The 18,655-nt window shown below is 44.3% G+C and overlaps 1 protein-coding gene across 3 annotated transcripts in view; it reads right to left on the bottom strand.

Moving 5' to 3' along the window:
• Window positions 1-147: 147 nt before the first annotated feature.
• The window catches only part of LOC125993716 (dmX-like protein 1), a 30,202-nt gene continuing 11,694 nt past the window's right edge, over window positions 148-18,655 (bottom strand). For 2 of the 3 annotated variants that reach the window (XM_049762537.2, XM_049762536.2), the window contains exons 21-51: window positions 18,394-18,530; window positions 18,125-18,311; window positions 17,905-18,015; window positions 17,378-17,547; window positions 16,909-17,006; window positions 16,668-16,833; window positions 15,946-16,074; window positions 15,595-15,721; window positions 14,298-15,055; window positions 14,111-14,209; window positions 13,685-13,852; window positions 12,635-12,826; window positions 12,433-12,506; window positions 10,762-10,883; window positions 10,235-10,492; window positions 9,552-9,760; window positions 9,321-9,469; window positions 9,102-9,187; window positions 8,800-9,001; window positions 8,316-8,433; window positions 7,899-7,958; window positions 6,829-6,915; window positions 6,555-6,673; window positions 6,148-6,295; window positions 5,394-5,454; window positions 5,105-5,232; window positions 4,565-4,642; window positions 4,260-4,351; window positions 4,054-4,106; window positions 3,754-3,971; window positions 148-2,465 (exon numbers count right to left, since the gene is read on the bottom strand). In XM_049762537.2, the coding sequence (XP_049618494.1) occupies window positions 2,217-2,465; window positions 3,754-3,971; window positions 4,054-4,106; window positions 4,260-4,351; window positions 4,565-4,642; window positions 5,105-5,232; window positions 5,394-5,454; window positions 6,148-6,295; window positions 6,555-6,673; window positions 6,829-6,915; window positions 7,899-7,958; window positions 8,316-8,433; window positions 8,800-9,001; window positions 9,102-9,187; window positions 9,321-9,469; window positions 9,552-9,760; window positions 10,235-10,492; window positions 10,762-10,883; window positions 12,433-12,506; window positions 12,635-12,826; window positions 13,685-13,852; window positions 14,111-14,209; window positions 14,298-15,055; window positions 15,595-15,721; window positions 15,946-16,074; window positions 16,668-16,833; window positions 16,909-17,006; window positions 17,378-17,547; window positions 17,905-18,015; window positions 18,125-18,311; window positions 18,394-18,530 (4,853 nt within the window). In that variant the 3' untranslated portion in view covers window positions 148-2,216. The remainder of the gene's footprint in view (window positions 2,466-3,753; window positions 3,972-4,053; window positions 4,107-4,259; window positions 4,352-4,564; window positions 4,643-5,104; window positions 5,233-5,393; window positions 5,455-6,147; window positions 6,296-6,554; window positions 6,674-6,828; window positions 6,916-7,898; window positions 7,959-8,315; window positions 8,434-8,799; window positions 9,002-9,101; window positions 9,188-9,320; window positions 9,470-9,551; window positions 9,761-10,234; window positions 10,493-10,761; window positions 10,884-12,432; window positions 12,507-12,634; window positions 12,827-13,684; window positions 13,853-14,110; window positions 14,210-14,297; window positions 15,056-15,594; window positions 15,722-15,945; window positions 16,075-16,667; window positions 16,834-16,908; window positions 17,007-17,377; window positions 17,548-17,904; window positions 18,016-18,124; window positions 18,312-18,393; window positions 18,531-18,655) is intronic. The other variant, XM_049762538.2, reaches the window with a different exon arrangement.

Genomic DNA, 18,655 nt, shown 5'->3' with positions numbered 1-18,655 from the left:
ACCATGGTGTAACTGAGGTTGTAAATTTGAAAACAAATTACATCTCTAATTTAGTTGTTTAACAAACTGACATTTTATATGTTAATCTGATCCAATTATTGTACTAGGTTTGAGAGATGAGTCTTGGGGGAAAAAAAACTAAAGCACTCACTTTGATCAAGTTTATTCCACTCTCCAGCGTGTATAGAAGTGCTTTGCGTCAGATAAAATGTATTTATCAACTCCACAAGATGGGTTAGGGGTACACATCCTTTTTTCCTTAGACACACTTGAGAACAAAAAAAACAAAACAAATTGCATCGCGACTGTTTAGGCCAAAGAAGGAAAAGAAATCATACATGTGCCATTCCGCCAGTCAACACGTTTCATAAATAAGAGTTGGATTTGTACAAAATTGGTCAACTATTTGGCGTAAAATGATTGTACAAGCGAGTGGAAGGATGATGACAGGAAAGAGTGTGAAGGGCTCATTTTAAAGTAGAAAAAAAGAAGCTCAATTTTAATTAAGTTGAAGTACGAGACCATGTGCTATTTTTTTTATTTTTATTTTGATAGAAAACTTATGCAGTTCACACAAAGTAACGCTGTAATGAGCATAAAGTGATATTTTTAAGAATACAGGATTGAGTTATTATTGATGAGAATAAGTTTTTTTTGATGACTAGAATAGTATTGGTGGGTTTGGGGGAAAAAAAAAACATTCGTAAATTTAATTTCATTAATTTATTCCCGAATAAGTTTACTTTTGTATTAGATGGAATATTAACAATTTTTTTCCAGCAATCTTACAACTTAATTTTCATAAAACAGCACATTTCTGTCAATGGTATATTTAATATTGTTGCAATTTTTGGTCATATGACTTCTAATTAATTTAGAAATCAATTTGAGTAAACATTCAACGTTTGATGTTTAAACTTAAAATTGGCGAATGGATTTTCCAGTTAAGATTTTAGCTTTATTTCTTCTAGTAATGTTAAATGTCATTCGAAAGAACAACTTCAGTCACTCAATTCTGTAGGTTTTTTTTTTTTTTCTTTTTCAGTGTGGGCCTATCACTCTCTGCACGTGTGTAGATAATATAACGACATCTCCCCGGGAAATCCAAACTAGCATGCATTTTATTCCTCTAGTCGCACGAAAAGGTGCAACATCACCCCCTTCACATTAGCTAGTAGCATTTAGCACGGAAGACACGGGATGAGCAACGGTGGAGGCGAGAAAAATCCTTTAAATGGCTGAGAAAACAACAAAGGAATCCATTTTAATTCAAAGTATCCAAGATGAATCACATTTAGTAGCAGAAAGTGTGATGTTATTGGAATAAAACATCTGTACAAATAAACAGTTAAAACCTGCTCACCCACAAGACTTCTTTTCAGCTTATTCGGGAATAACAGCAGCAGCCACCCTCCCAAAATAGGAAAAGGGGGTGTGCCCATTTAAAGAGGGGCACTGGTTAAATTAAAGCTACATTTTGTGCAACTTTATACGAAGAATACAGACCACCACAGCTAGTTAGTAGTCAGAGATTAAGGACACTTCATATAATTGGCGAGGAATATAGATCTTTGTCTAATGTGCTGTACATCGCATCATATTTACATTATTCTCAACTGCTTTGTTGACATTTTACACGACTCACAAAAAGTGTGGGCTTTGGGCTCCATTGCACTAGAACCTTCACAGGTGAACTGAATTTGACCTCTAAACTTTTGATTGCACATTTCAGTGGGAATAATCCCAACATTTTGCAAGTCGTGTAATTCCGAGTCTCCGTTATGTGCAAATAGAGATTTTCGGATGACGCGTTTCCAGCGATGTGCATCGTGTGACATGAGCGTGAGAACCGGAAAGGTGGGTGCCACAACTCGCCTTACCTCTAACCTGCCTGCAGACACTTTAGTCTTTGTCAGGCAGCTGCAGTTATCACCTTGTTCCCGACAGAGAACTGCAACAAACGACACAAGTGGTGTTTATCTCAGCTCAAATGTGCTTTGAAAAGCCAAACTTTCAATCGGGAATGTAAAACCGAATCCGGTGTGCTCGGATGTCTGCTTCTCGTCTGCTTACAATCAATCCAGGATTCTCTTACCTCCTGCATGTGCAGACAAATCTCAACTGGACCTCTTTTAAAAAAAAAAAAAAGACAAATAACCCTGTGGCCACTTTGTGACTTTCTGGGTCCATGGGTGGAGTATCTCTACAGTTCCTGTCTACAAAATGAACTTGACATCACTTTTGAGGTTGCCGTGCTGATGCTGCTGGGTGTTGTTGTTGTTGACGCTGAAGCGGTTCGGCATGATCCTCATTTTCATGGTGCCGTCAGCGCCGCAGGAAAAGATGTGATTGGCTGGCCCAAACTCCACCTGCATGACGCCCGTGCCCAAGTTACGGAAGAGCGACTGCCGAGCGTGTTCGTTGGGGAAGCAGTAGAGCAGACACTGCGTGGCCAGGTTCCACATCTGAAGACACATCGCAAATACTTTTGATTTGGGCAGGATTCCCATCCATTGAGAAAGGTTTACAATCAAAGCTCACCCAATCATGTCATGACTTGTGATCATGTGTGTTAGCGTCATGGACGTTCCATACCGAAGAAAAATCCTAACGACGCATTCATCAACTGGCCATCCGTTTTCTTCGTCCACCATTTAACGTTAATAATGTAGCAGGTCGGTAGCACGTTTGTTCCCTGCCTAGCGAGCGGATAGGAAGCCGCTCCGTTTGAAAAGCCAGCATGAGAGTCATTTTATTTGATGAGCTCCATCGCAGGCGCAGAGCCTGTACGTAGGACTTAATTAATGTCACATCATCTGGCCCTTCCATACGCGCCCATCAAACACTTCGAACTCCACGCTGCTTTTCAATCGGCCGCCATGCAATTAAGACTTCACATGATGGGGCAATAGATTTTGAATCGAAAGCAGGCGCGGTGACGGATGAGGCGCCGCCCTGAAGACTGGCTCGCCAACCTTGCGCTTACACTTTGCCGTCAGTCAAATTGTGGAGAAAGCAGCTGCTCCTGACACCTGCTAGCACCTTAATCCGATGGCCGACGCGATGCGACCTAACAAGAGACGGACGCCCTGCAGGACTTTTATACCCTTACCTTGTGTGACAAAAACAATCCAAAGTGTTTTGAACATGTTTTGAGCACCCACTGTTGTCTCTGACATTAAATGATGCTGATACCAGCCACCAATATTAAAGGCAAAAAACATGACATTGGGGTAAAATCCCCCTTTCTAGCAGTTGGTGCTACACTGCGGCTGCTAGACATGTCGGCCAATCGTCAAATGTTCTCCTCCTCCTTTTGCTTCTTCCTATTCAAATATTCACAATCTGATTTTGTTTTCTTTTAAACGTCATTGTGGGGAAATGAAATGTTCTTATATTTTTCAAACGTAAACAAAAGTTGTACCAATCAACCCCGACTACTTTATAGAATATATATCAGAATAAAACACATTCAACTCCAACCCTCCAGTCAGTTATTTGCCATCAATAGCCATCAGTGGCAGTGAATGAGTTCAGAGGAATTATGGATAATTGTGATCAAAACAAACAAAAAAAAACCACACACGCACACACACACACAAACAAAAAAAGGTGAACTATGTTTTCTGACAAAGGAGGCCTTGAGACTAATATCGACCGCTAAACTAACTAATGGCAATATTCACTTGTCGTACATTAGAAAAACAAGCAACACAGCAAACAACCTCAGGGGGTGGAGGTGGCACAACGTACCTTCAAGCTGCCTTCGGCAGACCCGCTGATGAAGCAGTCCTCGGTCGGGTCGACGGCGAGGGCTTTGACGGGCGAGTCGTGTGCCTGGAAGCTCTGCCGCTGGTGCCGGTGAGGAAGCTCCAGAACGCTGATCCAGCCCTTTCTCCCGCCCGTGATCAGCAACTGCTGCCTGGGCGCCATTAGCAGCACGGTGGCGCCGGACTCATGGCAGCAGAAGGCTGAAGAACAATTGGTCGATGTTAAAATATTGACTCCACGATTGAGTCGATACATGTACTGCATGTTGTGTATGCACCTCACCATGGACAAGGCTATTCATGGGAGTCACCAATGTGTCCCACAGACACACATTCCTGTGGACAGAAACAAAGCACTTTGGGAAAACAGTTGAACATACTGCGCAGTGGAGCCTCTAATGTCCTCGAGAGGGTTTAAAAAGAATAAAATCAAATTAGTATCCCAGAAATGCGGCTCCACTATATAGAGGATTTGATAGATTGTGTTACCGGTTGTCTGTAGACAGACCCGCAGTGGCGATGAGGGAGGAGGAGCCCACAAAGACAAAATCATGAGCCGTCTTGTTGTGGCACTGTAGAGTCTGGCACACGCACACACAAGCACATAAGACGCTTACTAACACTGACAGTAATCGGGAGGCAGCGGAATAGTGAATCAAATGAAAAATGCGAGTCGAAGGAGGAGGGAGGCTGGTGTTGGTGAGACATCACCAGAGAGGTTTTGACCCGAAAAAAGAGAAGGCAAAATGAAAAAAGAAGAGCACGTGACAAAAGAGGCTGGTGTGCAGGCGTACCAGATAAGGTTTGGGAGCGGCTCCGCTTGTGTTGGTCTGCCAGAGACTCAAACCGCCATCGGCATCCACGATTCCAAACTGCACAAAAACAACAACCCCGCCGTTAGAATTAAGTCAGGCAATTTATTCCATTTTCTTTTCACAGCAGGCTCAATGTCAGCTGCATCGGGGACACCTGTTGAGACGCGGCGCCCCCTTCAGGTAACGCACACCACGCTTTAAACCGCAGCGCTTACATAACCGCGGGAAACGTTTGGAAATTCTGCCAGCATCTCTAGCTCTTTTTTGGGCCGAGCCGAGAGAGGAGACCTAAGACGGCGTCGAGGCACCATCCGAGGACATGTTTCGCGGGAGGCGAGTGCACTCGGCCGAAGAACAATGTGCACTGGAGCCAATTCCCGGCTGTGCTTCGTGCCAACGTGGCACAGTTGCGAACGAACGTGTGAAGAAAGAAGATCTCGGTGGGACGGGCTTACATTAGAGCAAAGAATAGCGAAAAGGCAAGGTTCAATGGGAGAGCAATAGGTTGATTTAAGCAACCTTATTTCCTTGATGGTTGAATCGAATCCTGGTCACTCTGGAGTTGCCTGGACTTCTGAAGCAGATGATCTGCTGGGAGTGACCCCACTCAAACATCCTCACGCTCCCGTCTTGCGCCCCTGTCAAGTCTGCAGCGCCAACAAGAAAAGAAAGACATGGATCGTATCATCTGTGATGCCACGACAAATCCATCCTCCTTGGGAAATATTTGGGGTGATGTACCATAACGAGAAAAGCAATTAAAATGAAAAGCTGCCAACTCTTATCGGACAGACAGATTTGCACTTACAGTACGGCAGCGTGGGATGTGAGGTCATTCTTCTCACATTGTTGATATTTCTCTTGATCATCTGAAGGAAGAAGGTGAAAATGAGGAGGAGGACAAAAAGACGTGTGAAGAACTTCATTGTCATGCCTTTTGTAGTAACTATCGTTCATGCTGAACAGACCACGCACGGCGTCAAGCGTACGGGCTAAAGTGCTACTTGTCATTGACATGAGGTTCTGTAATGCAAATGTTGGATGTGTTCCAATGGCATTTGACGCAAACGAATGAGATCCAACACAACAAAATAACAATAAACAACTACAGCCAGTCTATTAAGTCCATTCTTGGCACAGCTCTGTTCACCTGTGTGACGTGATTACGGACTCATTTTAAACCAACAACTATTTCCTGACATGTTCTGCTGGCTCAAATAGGTAGTCGTGGTTCCTACTGACCGTGTGCAACGTTATTAAGAGCAGCGGGTTCTCTGGTGAATGTGAATGAGGGTGAGTCACACACATTCATCTCAAAGAGTGAAACCAAAGCAATCTTTCAGCGGCTGACGGCAATCTAAGCCCACAGCAGTCCTCTCTGCGCAGTGCGTGGGAATTCAAAGATCACACATGTTAGGCTTACTTGACAATTTAGCATGGTCAGATGAGTCAATGTAATGTCTTGAGGGTATGGCTCCAAATTTTCAATGTACGCTTCGTTGTAATCACCACTGCCAAACATGTCACAGCGACCTCCCGCCAAAGAAATGAGTAGAACTGACCACGGAAGCTCCCCGGCCTGTCTGGTGGCCTCCAAGCCACGGCATGTTGATGGGCGTGCCGGGGCTGCTGCGAGTGTACGGCGTGGTGCCGTGTAGGCTGATAAAGTCATCGTGCGTGTGGACCACCAGGAAGTCATCTGTGCCCACTCTGCAGAGACAATAACATTTTGCATCAGAGTAGTGGACAATAGAGGAAAATGGCCATGCTGTGTAACTATAATATCTTTAAAAAAAAAAAAAAAACAGTACTACATAATGATGTGGTGGGCCGGATCTGGCCCCCGGGCCTTAACTTTGACACCTGTGGTATAGCCATTTTCCACCAAGCAAACAATCGTAGGCATTGCGTCCACATGGCATCAGTCCAACTTTTATCTAACAAGACAACCCCCCCGTCCGTTTCTTACCCTTTAGTTTCAACCTCTTCGTCATCGATCCACGTCAAGATCTGCGTGGCCAAAATGGATGAGACATCCAACTCCTGAATGTCATGTGTAGAGGCCATGACTAAGCAATTACGATTTGCCTGAAAGACACACAGTAGTGACCATACTGTGAGTGGGAGTGAGTGGATAAAAGTAGAGAAGTCCTGTCTGGTCACAAAATGACTCATATGCAAATTTATAAGACGACGCCATTGATTGTGGTGAGGGTGTATTCAGTTTTACACGGGAGGTATACCTTGTTGATGGCAAAAGCCGTGATGATGTCTGACTCCTTGTGAATGATGCGAGCCTTCCCCCCAGGGCAGCCCAGATCTGACGCAGTCTGTACACACAAACACACGCACCCAATCATCACAAGTTTATAAAGATTTCCTTAAGGCAAATATGCTGCCACAACTTCACAAAATATTCCATTTCTAACTACAGAGCCATTGACTTGACAAAATAAATAGTGTCACATTTGTTTTTTTTCCCCCCTGCTTTCCAAGATAAAAGCTGACGTGCCAGCAGCCAAATCACAAAGCGGGCCCTGCTTCTATGTGTCCAACACTGTACATACGCGTGCGTTTGCAGTGCCTTGAGGGGAGAACACGTGGGGCTCGGTCGTGCCGCCCCGCTAACCTCCAGTGAGCAACATAACCGGGTTAGCCCAATCAGACAGCGGGAGCGCGGTGGCATATGAGCAATAAGTACAAGTGCAACCGCCGAGGTGACTGTTACGTTGTGATTCCGCAATTATTCAAAACGAGACGCACCCTGAGAGCAGGAGATGAAATCACGGCCTTTACGACATTTATTCGAGAGGAAACGGCCGTGCCTCTCTCTGTCAGATGGGATAAAGTGTAATTTGACTGGCCTTAATCTAAATATGGTGGTTTGCCATTTACGCAGCGCGCATAATCTCGGCGGGATGCAGATTGAGTGCGACAGTGTTAGGTTCAAGAATGCGAATCGTTTCGGTTTCGCCAGTCAGTCCTCTGAGACAAACGGCACTGTATTTAAAATAAAATTAAAATAGTTTACAGCATCGGCGTATGGCACAATGTACTTCACATGACAAGATCCATTTGAAAACACCAGTGCCAGTTTTGCATGTGCTCCAGTTCTGTCATCAAGACGTGCCATCAATGCTACTCTAGTGCAAAATGCAAAAAATAGGCCAAGTCAGTAAGATTTCACCACCAACACTGCTGCTAGTTTGTAATATGCTGTTTGGAAATGACTCAAGTCATACTGATTACAAAACTAGTTTTTATACATACGAGTACACATTAACAACACATCTATTGTATATGGCAGCATTACCTGATGGTTTCCTGTCTCGTCCATCCCTGAACATTTCATATCAGTCTGGTCCTCAACCAACTTTATTGATTTGGGAGGTAGCGTACCACGGAGGACACACACACACACACACACGCGCGCGCACAACATAGAGCAAGCAGTGGACCATGCATACAAACACACAGAGAAAGTGAATTATTGTGATGTTAATCAAACAGGCAGCGATTACTTCAACAAACACATTGTCATGCGGCTGGAAGCAGTAACAATACATTTCATCATGCACAGCTAAAAGAAAAAACCCCCCAGAAACATTGGATTTCATCAATTGTAGTGCGCTTGAATTAAGATTTGATTCCAACTCTGCATTAGCAAAGCAGTGTTATTTGCTGGCATTTCAATATGGCATGCGTGATTAAGTGCAGTGGAAACATGTACCTCGCCAGCGTCATGTTTCTTGGTGAAGATGTTTTTGATGAATGTCTCCTGCACTTCATCTTGCTTTACCAGGAACTGCCAAAGGCGCTTGACAGGGAGGGCTGAATGGTGGCTCGTCCTGGAAACGACAATAAAAGGTGCCGTGTCAGCTGGATTAGCTCAAGCAAAATTCAAAAACTGGAAGCAATTAATTATTGCCGTTTTGTGCCACTGTTGCCAACTACTAATAAATATTCACGCTCATGTTTGGAGCACACCACATCTATCAGGCATATTGTTGCTTCAAGGACACTAATGCCATGTTGCTAAAAACAAAAGACAGGAATTTAACAAACTGTCCATCCACGAGCTAGAAACGGGAACTCATGGCAGTGTAATAAACAATAACGCTGCTCCAATTACTCTGACATGATAAATTTACAATCACTTCCACACAATCGACAGAATTTCTATTTACTCATTGGAATGTGGGTCACGGGCCTACCTGAACGGAGTGTTGGATGGTTCAAACAGCGCCTTGTGTCTGAGAAGGGCGGGGCCTGGCGTGATAGCTTCCTCCTGGAAGTGTGTGGAGATGTACTTGGAGGGAGGGCCTCCAAAAATTTCCAATCTTTTCTGCAGCACCTGCTCCCAGCGCTGCAGTGTCTTCAGCACACTGTGACACAGCGGGGAGGCTCCAGGCAGGTCTGCGCCAAGCGGGATTTAAAAAAACAAGACAGAGGATGACAATACAGCGTGTTGTGTGTGTGTGTGTGTGTGTGTGTGTTCACAATAGCTAGTACTGACCCAATAGATCATATCCTGCTATGGGGTAGAAGGACTTGAGGTTGACTAGCACCAGCTGAACCATTGCCAAGCGCATTAAACACCAACTGGAAGAAGAAGAGCATTCAAATATACTGTAAATAGTTGACAGTGGTCCAACATTGCGCTCATAAAAAACATAGGGCCAGAAGATTTACAGACGAGCCTCAACTTGTGCCGGCCGAGAAGAGAGCTATCCACCTGTATGAATTGTAGTTAGTGTGCTCTTTTTTAGGGGAGTTGGGGTCAAATATATCGTCGTATTCATCTTCCTCCTCTTCTTCATCTTCACTGCCCTGGCTCTCTTCTGAGTCGTATTGAACTCGGTTATCTGACGGCGGCAGGGACGGCTGGTGGAACAATAGAAGACAAGAATCATTCAAATGAGCTTGGAGGAAAAATACATTTTTGAGTGAGAGTCTTCAGGGATACCTTGGCGATCAAGTAATCCCAAATGCTGAGCTCCGGCGGGACAAAACATTCTTTGAAAATGGAAGCGGCTTCCTGGTCCACCACAGGTTCGGACTTGGGACTGGACGGAGGGTCCTTGTCTATACTGGAGTCTTCCTTCGATCCGCTGCGTGACGAGAGCAGTCGGAACCGTCGGGGTTTTTTATCAGCGACGTCTGTGCCCGGTGAAGCTGTGGATTTAACGAGCGCATAATTGTAATATCCATCTTGTCTTGATTTATGATGTAGATAGAAAGCTAGCAATGAAAAATACAGCCAGTGGACACTTCATTAGGTACAACAGCAAAAGAAAATCTGCTTCCATGATAATTCTCAGCTGTGATTTCCTGTGCGCCGTCAGTCAGAATTATTTGATAATGAATACAATTGGTTGTAGTACGCAGTATTAACCTAAGATATGTTTAGGGATTTCATATTAGTTTTTAGGATTAAGAGGCTTTTATCTGGACATAAAAATCACTGAATAAGACAAAAATGAAACTAAAAGCTCTGGCACAGAGAGGATATGGACTAAACAATTCTTACTAAGGCTGATAACATCTTACAACGTCCGAAAGACAAGAACAATAATTCAGCCCCGCTGATTTAATTTGGCCCATTTTGTTCCACACTCAATGAAATTCAACTTGATCGTCCTCGCTTACCTGGCGGGGGAGTTTTTGCTGGGCTGTTGGCTTTCTCAACAACGGGAGTTCGTGCGCCGCCTCCGAACACCGTCACCCAGAGGTTGCTGCTGAGGGGGTGGGCCATGATGCGAAAGAGCTCATTGCTTGAGTGAGTGGCCATGCCGTGCACAAAGAGGCTGAGGTAAACAGCTGTCAGGATCTCACAGAGCAACACGGCAAGGCCCGGCTGACTCTCATCACCCGCTGAGCTCAACAGACGGATCAGTGAGGCGATGCCTGGAGAGCGGCACAGCGAGTGGGGAGGCAAAGTTAGGAAACTTTAGGAAAATGAAAGTTTAAGGGTTTCATCTGTGTTGGATTTGTGGTGGGGATTATTTCTATGCGCATCGTTACGCACAGCAAAGCAAAGGATGAAGGTGGAAGTGCCGTTAACAAGTATGACCATATTTTCTCGTTGGATGTGTCTGCCATGTAAATGTCTCCTGGTCCCATAAGCATAAACAATCAGACAATTTTTGAATCCAATATCACATATTGTTTATGACCTGGCCACTGTGCAGGAGATGTGTTAGGCTGAACGGAGCCATCTATGCTGGCGGCTCTTGCTTGCTGCTTCTGAGAGAGCAAAACGCTTTGATACACCATTCCTGTGAAGTTGTTCATGTGACTGTGGAAGAAGAACAGGCAGAGTATGTGGTTTGGTCGACAAAACATCAGCCAATTTTTTTTAAAAGATGTTTCAAAAGCCTATTGTGCCTTATTAATGTAGCACAGTAATTAGGCATGCAATAAAACCGAATAATCAATCCCTCCATCAATCAATTACTTTTAAATTGATCATATTACATTTTTTTTTAAATGTCTCTTCTTAAAAAACGTGTACATTTTTTTAAGTAGTGCAGAAAATATACCAACAAATTGATTATGATCCATTAATTGGTTTGGTTGATAACATGTCAGAAAATAAGCAAAAATGTTTCTCATTGTTTTCCAAATTAAAAGCATACAGTCTACTTTAACAGAGGATGACTGCAATCTGATATTTACTATTGAGAAGCTGAAGCTTCACCTCACTCTCTCCGTGAGCTTGACTGGGTGACCCAGTACATTTAGCCAGAGAACACTGCAGCAGCTTTCTGAGCAATTTTCAAATGTCTTTGAAAGAAGGATAACTTTAATACAACCCTAAATTTTCCACCATATCTGACTCCGACATAACCCCCCCCCCCCCCCCCTAAAATGACACAGGGCCCGCTGTGCTGTTAAGATTTATTGGGGCAGAATGAAAAGAAATAAGGGGCATGGCCACTGGTAACCATGCATACTAACTAACTAACGCATGGGGTGGTGCACACAAGCAGTCAAATCAAACACAACAAATGGGATGCTTTTCCGAATACAGTAGTGTGACTTTCGAGGCTTAAAAAGGATGTTTAAAAATGTACATGAAGCTGCTATTTGTCAGTTTATATTTTCACTTTGAATTTGATTTGCAGCAGAGGGGAGGAATAATGTTTATGTCAGATGATAATATGCAATGTTATCCAATCTTTTTGATCACACGGCAGCGGAAGACTAAAAGTCAGAAATGTTATTTTGCTTTGAAATGATTGATGATATTTAAGCTTTCATCATTGTGTTTGTGAGTTTCTGTCATGTTTCTTGATTTTACTTTACGCTTGACCAAGCTGGTACTCTTAACGCTGGAAGCTCTGTAAGCCTGGAGAGATTTTGGAAGATAAGAGCGAAAGACTCATTATTTTTTTAAAAGGCAGCTCTGCAACGCGTAGCTACCACATTCTAAACTTTGTAATTAATTGAGGACATGTGTTTTATGTTCCTCATTCTGCCATTGACTTTATGCACACCAACTATCTGGAATGCTATTGGGACCTGAAGTCCCCAACTAAATTAGTCGGTTTATTTCTAATGGTATTTTGTATTACAAAAATGTGTCCTTCACCTCCGAGGTTGGATGCATTTGCTGGCATCTGTGTTCTCTTGAGCGTGAGCAAACTAGAGTGGGAAATGGTGTGAATTTTTTAAAACGTGTCATATACGTGTGCGTTGTGTTGACAGCGTTCCGTTTCGTGACCGTGTTGTCGTGGTAACCGTGGGTGTATGACCTTTACTGTACTTGAGCGTGTGAAGCCAAATGGCAAAAATATGGCAAAACACAAACACCAGGTTTTTCCACCATAGCTGCTTGAACCTACCTATAGTGTCCGTCACATAGACACTGATAAATGCAGGCAGACAAGGAAGCAGCCAAAGTGTGCATGACATATATCTGGGGGAAAAAAAGAAAAGAAAAGAAAAGAAAAGCAGAATGTAAGCATTTTTAATCTTATGTTGTTTGCCAAGTTATAAATCATTGTATTAAATTCAACAATGCATCATGGCAAAAATTAAACTGACCTCATTGTGAACAAAATCTGGATGCGGAGGAGAGTTGAGCGCATTGATGGTCTGGAGGATGTCGTGCGTCAGGTTGGTCAGGTAGACAATAGGATTGGCCACCACGGTCTTCATGTTTGCTGTACAAGCCATCAGGAGCGGGATCGAGGTGTGCTGGCAGCATGTCGCCATAGCTGATGGGCTGCCGTTGTCCTATGAGAACATGACACAGTCTTAATTACTTCAAAAGTAGACCGTTATTTTTTTGGTCCAAATATATTTTGACAGAACTGTCAGGAAGGAGCACAAGTCGTAACCACAACCATCAATCAAGATGAGACGAGCCAACAATTTAGAGCAGCAAGTAAAGAAAATGACATGTTTTTCCTCCTCTATGCGCAAATGGGATTTTGAGGAAAAGAAAATAATCCAAAAACTGTATTCACCAGAAGCTGTTCCATGATGCTTTGTGGGAAAGAGTGGCCCAAGCCTATTATGTTCCTACCGCTAGGTGAATGTCAATAATTTGTTAGCGAATTCTTTAAACAAAATTGCCGCGCACACACACTGCAATCACAAAGCACTGTTGTTTCCTCCACACAAAAGGAGAAAACAACTGCAGGACCACCGCTGGGATAAAATGCCTTTATCGCAAAAAAAAAAAAAAAAAAAAAATTCAAGGAGTTGTGCGTTTACTCCAATGTTTTTCTTCCTGAATGACTGGAACAGTCATGGGGTTTCTAAGAAGTAGGTAGGTGTGTGTGTGTGTGTGCGTGTGTGTGTGTAGGAGTGCGCGTGTGTTGCACCTAAGAGACAACATGTGACAGCAAACGATAGCTGCAGTTTTCAAATGTCCAAGTGGAAAAAGATTTAGAATGAAACGTACAAAATTCGAACACCCCAAAAGTCAAGCAATTTAGATTTTGAACCGTTGTCAATGGGAGTGTGTCTGACTTTTGTCTGATATCACCACTTAAGTGATGAGAAGGTCAGCTCACCCATGTCCCTGAGAATAATAAGCTGAAGAGAAAAAAAAGAAAGAAAGTGCATGGAGGCATATATTATAATGACCTGGTGAGATTCTTGAAGCAGTAAAATGAGCTCCATGCGAACAGAGGCCAATCCTCCACCGTGGGATCCGTACAAGCTGCAGTAGCTCAGGAACATCCTCAGTAAGGGCTGATTGCTCTTCAGCCAGTGTCTCCTGCTCCTCTGACTGTCGCTGCAAGGACTTGGGGCCTGGGACCGTAACACATTTAGTTAACGTTGAAACTGTTTCAATAAAAGCAAATACAAATCATTAGCAAAGTGTTTGAAAATCATCTGGAGCGTCAATACTAAAATAACAAATTCGAACGTAAAGCCAAAGCAAACTCATCATCTAGAAATTATGCTGGCGACATTAAATCAATTGAAAATTGCACTTTTCTGATGTTTTGCGGGTGTTTATTATGTCGAGTATCATCAATGATGGAACTCATGAGATCCAGCACCCACCCGTTCATCTTCAACCAAGCCGGCACTTTGTACATCTTCTAGGGTAGACACCTCCGCAAGACATGGCTTGTAACTGCAACAGTGCTGGAGAGTCACCACCTGTAATGGGGAGCAGATTCATGTATACAGCTGCAAGTTTGCCGTTGACCTGGTTCACGGTGAGACTGACGGTTAGATATACACTTACCTCTCTTTCCAGCCACTGGTAGAGCTGGTAACGTAGTTTTCCTCCGTCCAGTTCGTACCCTGTTGAAAGTGTCCTCAGCTCATTGGTCAAAATCTTCAAGCAGGCCGTAAACTTGAGCTGCGTGGCCAAGACATCATCAGAAGGGTGGATGAAGTCAGCGTCGTCGTCCTCGCTGTCCTCGCTGATCGCCGCTTCCATCGTAGACAACATGCTGTCGTGGAACACATTGCTGTTGTGTACCGTTCTGCTGCTTTTGCCACTTTTACTTTCCTGCTCCTCTTCGTCATCTCTGTCGCTGTCCCACTTCAGCTCCAGCGGCTCATCTGGATGTGTGAGCGATGGCTGGCTCCAGTCAAAACTCAACACTGAATCCGAGCGGCTGTTTGATAAACTGCCGCCGCCCGATTCGTAGCCATTCAGCGCGGGCTCGGACCAGTCCCGCTCAGACGTCGGCCCGCTCTTACTCCCGGCGCTGAGCTCGGGGGACTCCCGGTTGACTTTGGAACTTTTGCGGACTTTGGGCATCTTGGAGAGGACTTCCAGCGCCAGCATCGGGCAGCCCGCTTGCAAATGATCATAAGCGGCAGTAAAAAAGAGTCGTCTCTCGTCCAGACTAATGGAGTCAACCTTGCGACCCTCGGCGGTCAGGGCCACTTTCGCCTTGTTGGAGGAGCCAAAATGGCGACGGAGGAGGAGCGGGTGCGTACAAAGGAAGGTGTAGAAGTTGAAAACCCCGGCGTTACTTGCGGACGTTGAACCTGTCGTAGACACAAAACATGAACTTGACTCATCTGTCAGTTTCAAAAACGGGATCGGGTGCTACACAGTTCACACTCTTTTTATAAAACCAGGGAAAGAAAAAAAACACATTATGCTGTAAAACCCACAAGGACATCACGTTATGAATGAAGTCGTCAAGCTTTTGTCACACCACTGATGTTAAGATACACTTTTGATCACAAATTAAAAAGGGTGTCGCACAGGAATCCCGACCTGGGAGTAAGATGGATCATAACTGTGTCTGGTTCATGTTAAGTTCAAATCATCCTTCAATTCTATTAATATCTCATAGAAACACATTTATGCTACCTCTGGGAAGAATTGCAAAGGCTTCATCAACTCATCTCGGTTTTTCTTTTTGAAGTAGCAGGTAGCGCGCCTAAATGAGTTCCCATCAATTTAATGCGATTGTTTTCTCACTTGACGATGCCCAAATTAGTCAGTCGGTATGCCATTAGAGCTTTTGAGCAAACGCGTCCTTAAAGCCAATTAGCCGAGGAACACGTAGCCGACATACCGTGATCGCTGGAGCCTGACTTTGTTTTACTGGCAGTCTGCTCCAGCAGGGTGTCCAAAGCTTTGCTGTACTCCTCCAGAACCCAATGGGCCATGCTCCGCAAGAACGGATCCGGGTGCATCGGTATCTGAAAAATGTGCAAAATTGACTTTTTATTCAAGAAGCGAAGATAGCTGCTCTGCATTGCTCTGTATTCATCACGGACACATACTTTTTGCTTCTATCCTCCGCAGTGTACTTGTCAAAAGTGCACTGGAGGATCAAAACAACACCTGGTCGCACTCATCAAATGATTCTTTATCTTGAGTGAAAAACAAGAGTCCTTGAAGCGTGTGACATTGAGCACCGCACCTGTTTATCATGTCCCAGCACATGTCTCTGGAGGATCTTTTTGTAGGTGGATGCTGTCTCAAACTCTGACTCGTATAATCTGGATATCACAAGAGCGAGCTGAAGGTCCTGCAGTTTCTCTAAACACACCTGAAAGAGGACGTAAAAGCAAAAGCTCACACTGTTGTGAAAAAAAAGACAAAAAAACTGCGGGGGTATGAATATCTGTTGCAAATGCAAAATATGAAATAAAAAAATTAATGCAATGCTCGCTCAAAGGCTAAGATGAAATGCTGTTTTTCTACTTGTCCTTACTACGGAGGAGTGAGGTGCATTTCAATGAGACTACCTCTCAGCCAAAGAGACTCAACAAAATCAATGATAGCTCTTTGCCTGGGTGAACCTCATTTAAATAAAGTGCTACGAGAAGTCCTAGTTACTCATGCAGATTAAATGATATGACTCATTGCTTCGGGGACTGTGTATACACACAAGTACCCTTCATGAAGAAAGGTTACGCAAAGAGCCATGTGTCTTATGAGCATTAATATGTGACGCGCAGAAATACTATCATGTAGGTTGAAAAGAATGACAATGACAGCTCAAAATCCTTCGTAGCATTGCGTAAAAAAAAGCCGCTGAGAAATCTATATAGATATTTTTGCAACGGAGGTTTTAGCTTGTGGCGCTTGAAGTGATATTATTCATAGCGGCACTTCTTTTCAACTTTATGATCCACTTGCCTCTACTGCATCCTTAAGGGAGCCAGCTAAAAGGAAGAAGGCTGCGGAATGATGAAACCGCTGCTTCCCCAACAGGGAAAAGGCATTTTTCAGCGCTGCTTTCCTCCATCGGTCTTCACTGAAGTTGTTGCGGAAAAATTCAGTCATCTTGGCATTCTTCTGTGACCTACAGAGAGGATTCAAAGGATAATGTTAGTTCACTCATTCGGGAAGCGCATGTTTCAGATACAAAATTTTTTACCTGTACAGCCCCCAGACCACTGCCTTCTTCTTCATGGCCAGGTAAAATATGGCAACATCCAGAGGATCATTACTTCGCTGAAAAGTGGCCTTAGCAACCTGACAAAGGAGACAAACAACACAAGCTCACATGCTTTTTGCTCTTGACAGTCATATCCACACGCCTTGTGTGTTTATTTCATTGTTGGGCATGATGGATGCAGTTGGAGCCACCTCGGTAGACGACCGATCCGAAAACGGGTGGTTGCACTTGACAGGTTTAAACACAGAGTCTGCAGCTCCCTCATTACACACGGCGACAAGACTTAAAGATCTATGGCCTCATTTCCTAAGATTTCTAAGAGTGAGCTCAAAATTGTGCGTTCACTTCACTAACAGATTGCGTGTGGAATCTTACAAATATTTACACGGGCAGAAAAGGTAAAGCAGGCCCCATGACTTGAATAGCGTTCCCCGGGTGCCCTTCTCACCTTCTCAATGCATCTCCGAAGCTTGTTGGTGCTCCTAAGCCACCAGCCCACGCCCATTGAGCGCAGCTCGGGCCAGGTGGGCTCACCCTGGTGGAGGGCAGGCAGCATGTGAAGCAGTTCCTCTTCAGCTTCCGAGTGGAAAGCCCAGGCGTAGTGACACGTCGACAGGCCTGTAGAGCAGGAGAGAAGAACCGTAGCAATCACTGTACTTTTTACGCTACAGCTAGAGAGCATTGTGTCCTCTTCAAGGGCAGCTTTACTGTGGCGGTTAAGGGTGATAATTGAAGCGTCTACTCCCCATCGCTCACTGAGAGTTTATATTCAAGGTTGAAAACAAAGCTACAGAAGCTAGCTTTTATTAACTTCCATCCCGACACAGTAACTAAAAGAAACCCCTGCTACGTCCAGTTAGTTAAGAGGTAAATTAGGACAATGGATTGGCTTTGAATCAATTACAAAACGAGTGGGAGGGCAGTTTGTCTCAAGGGGGACATTATACTTAATTGAAGGCCACTCTGCCGCTTTACCTTGCCGGAGCAGCTGCGCTCGGTGGGCCAGCGGCAGAGAGGTAGAGAGGAAGGTGTGTAGTCTGACAGCAAGCAAAAACTTAAGGCCGCAGTCATCCAGCGTCTCGCCGCCTGCATAGAAAACAATCAATAACACATTTGAAAACATTGCCACAGGATGTTGCGGACTCATCTAAGTCGAGACTATCGATCGTCTTCTGCTCTCATTCCACCGCAGTACCTTTGCTCCGGTCCTGGTTGTCTTTCAGATCCGTGCTGGTGGTCGCGATGGTGTCGGCGAGTGCCATGAGAGACATCTGCTCCATTCGAGTTAGGCCCGGTAAACTGGAGTGCAGGAGACTGCTGGACAGAACCTGGGCATGCTCCGGGCCAAAGTATGTGGGGCTGTACTGGGACAAGTCAATGACCTACAGGCAAGATACAAGGTCAGAGTCAATCAAAATTGAATATTATCATTTTTACAAATGTTTTATTTTATTAGAAGCGGACCTTGTTCCCAGCTTCTTCTTGCTCATCTTGTTCCAGAGGATCCAAGTCTGCAATGCTGGGTGTGTGAAATAACTCATCGTAAGCGTCTGTGTGACTGGATCCATGCCCGCTATCACCACTCACACTGCCCACTTTTTCTACGGGATAACAAAATGGAAACTCAATTTCGCGAGACATTCACCTCTCGCCAAAGTCCCCGACGGCCAAGCTGAGAAAACAGATCAATTGCATCGCAGTATCACCAGCAAAGAAAGTTGAACAC

The sequence above is a fragment of the Syngnathus scovelli genome, chromosome 3, assembly GCF_024217435.2.
Source record: "Syngnathus scovelli strain Florida chromosome 3, RoL_Ssco_1.2, whole genome shotgun sequence".
Classification (NCBI taxonomy): domain Eukaryota; kingdom Metazoa; phylum Chordata; class Actinopteri; order Syngnathiformes; family Syngnathidae; genus Syngnathus; species Syngnathus scovelli.
The sequence above is the reverse complement of the archived record's forward strand: the minus strand, read 5'-3'. Positions and strand labels throughout refer to the sequence as shown.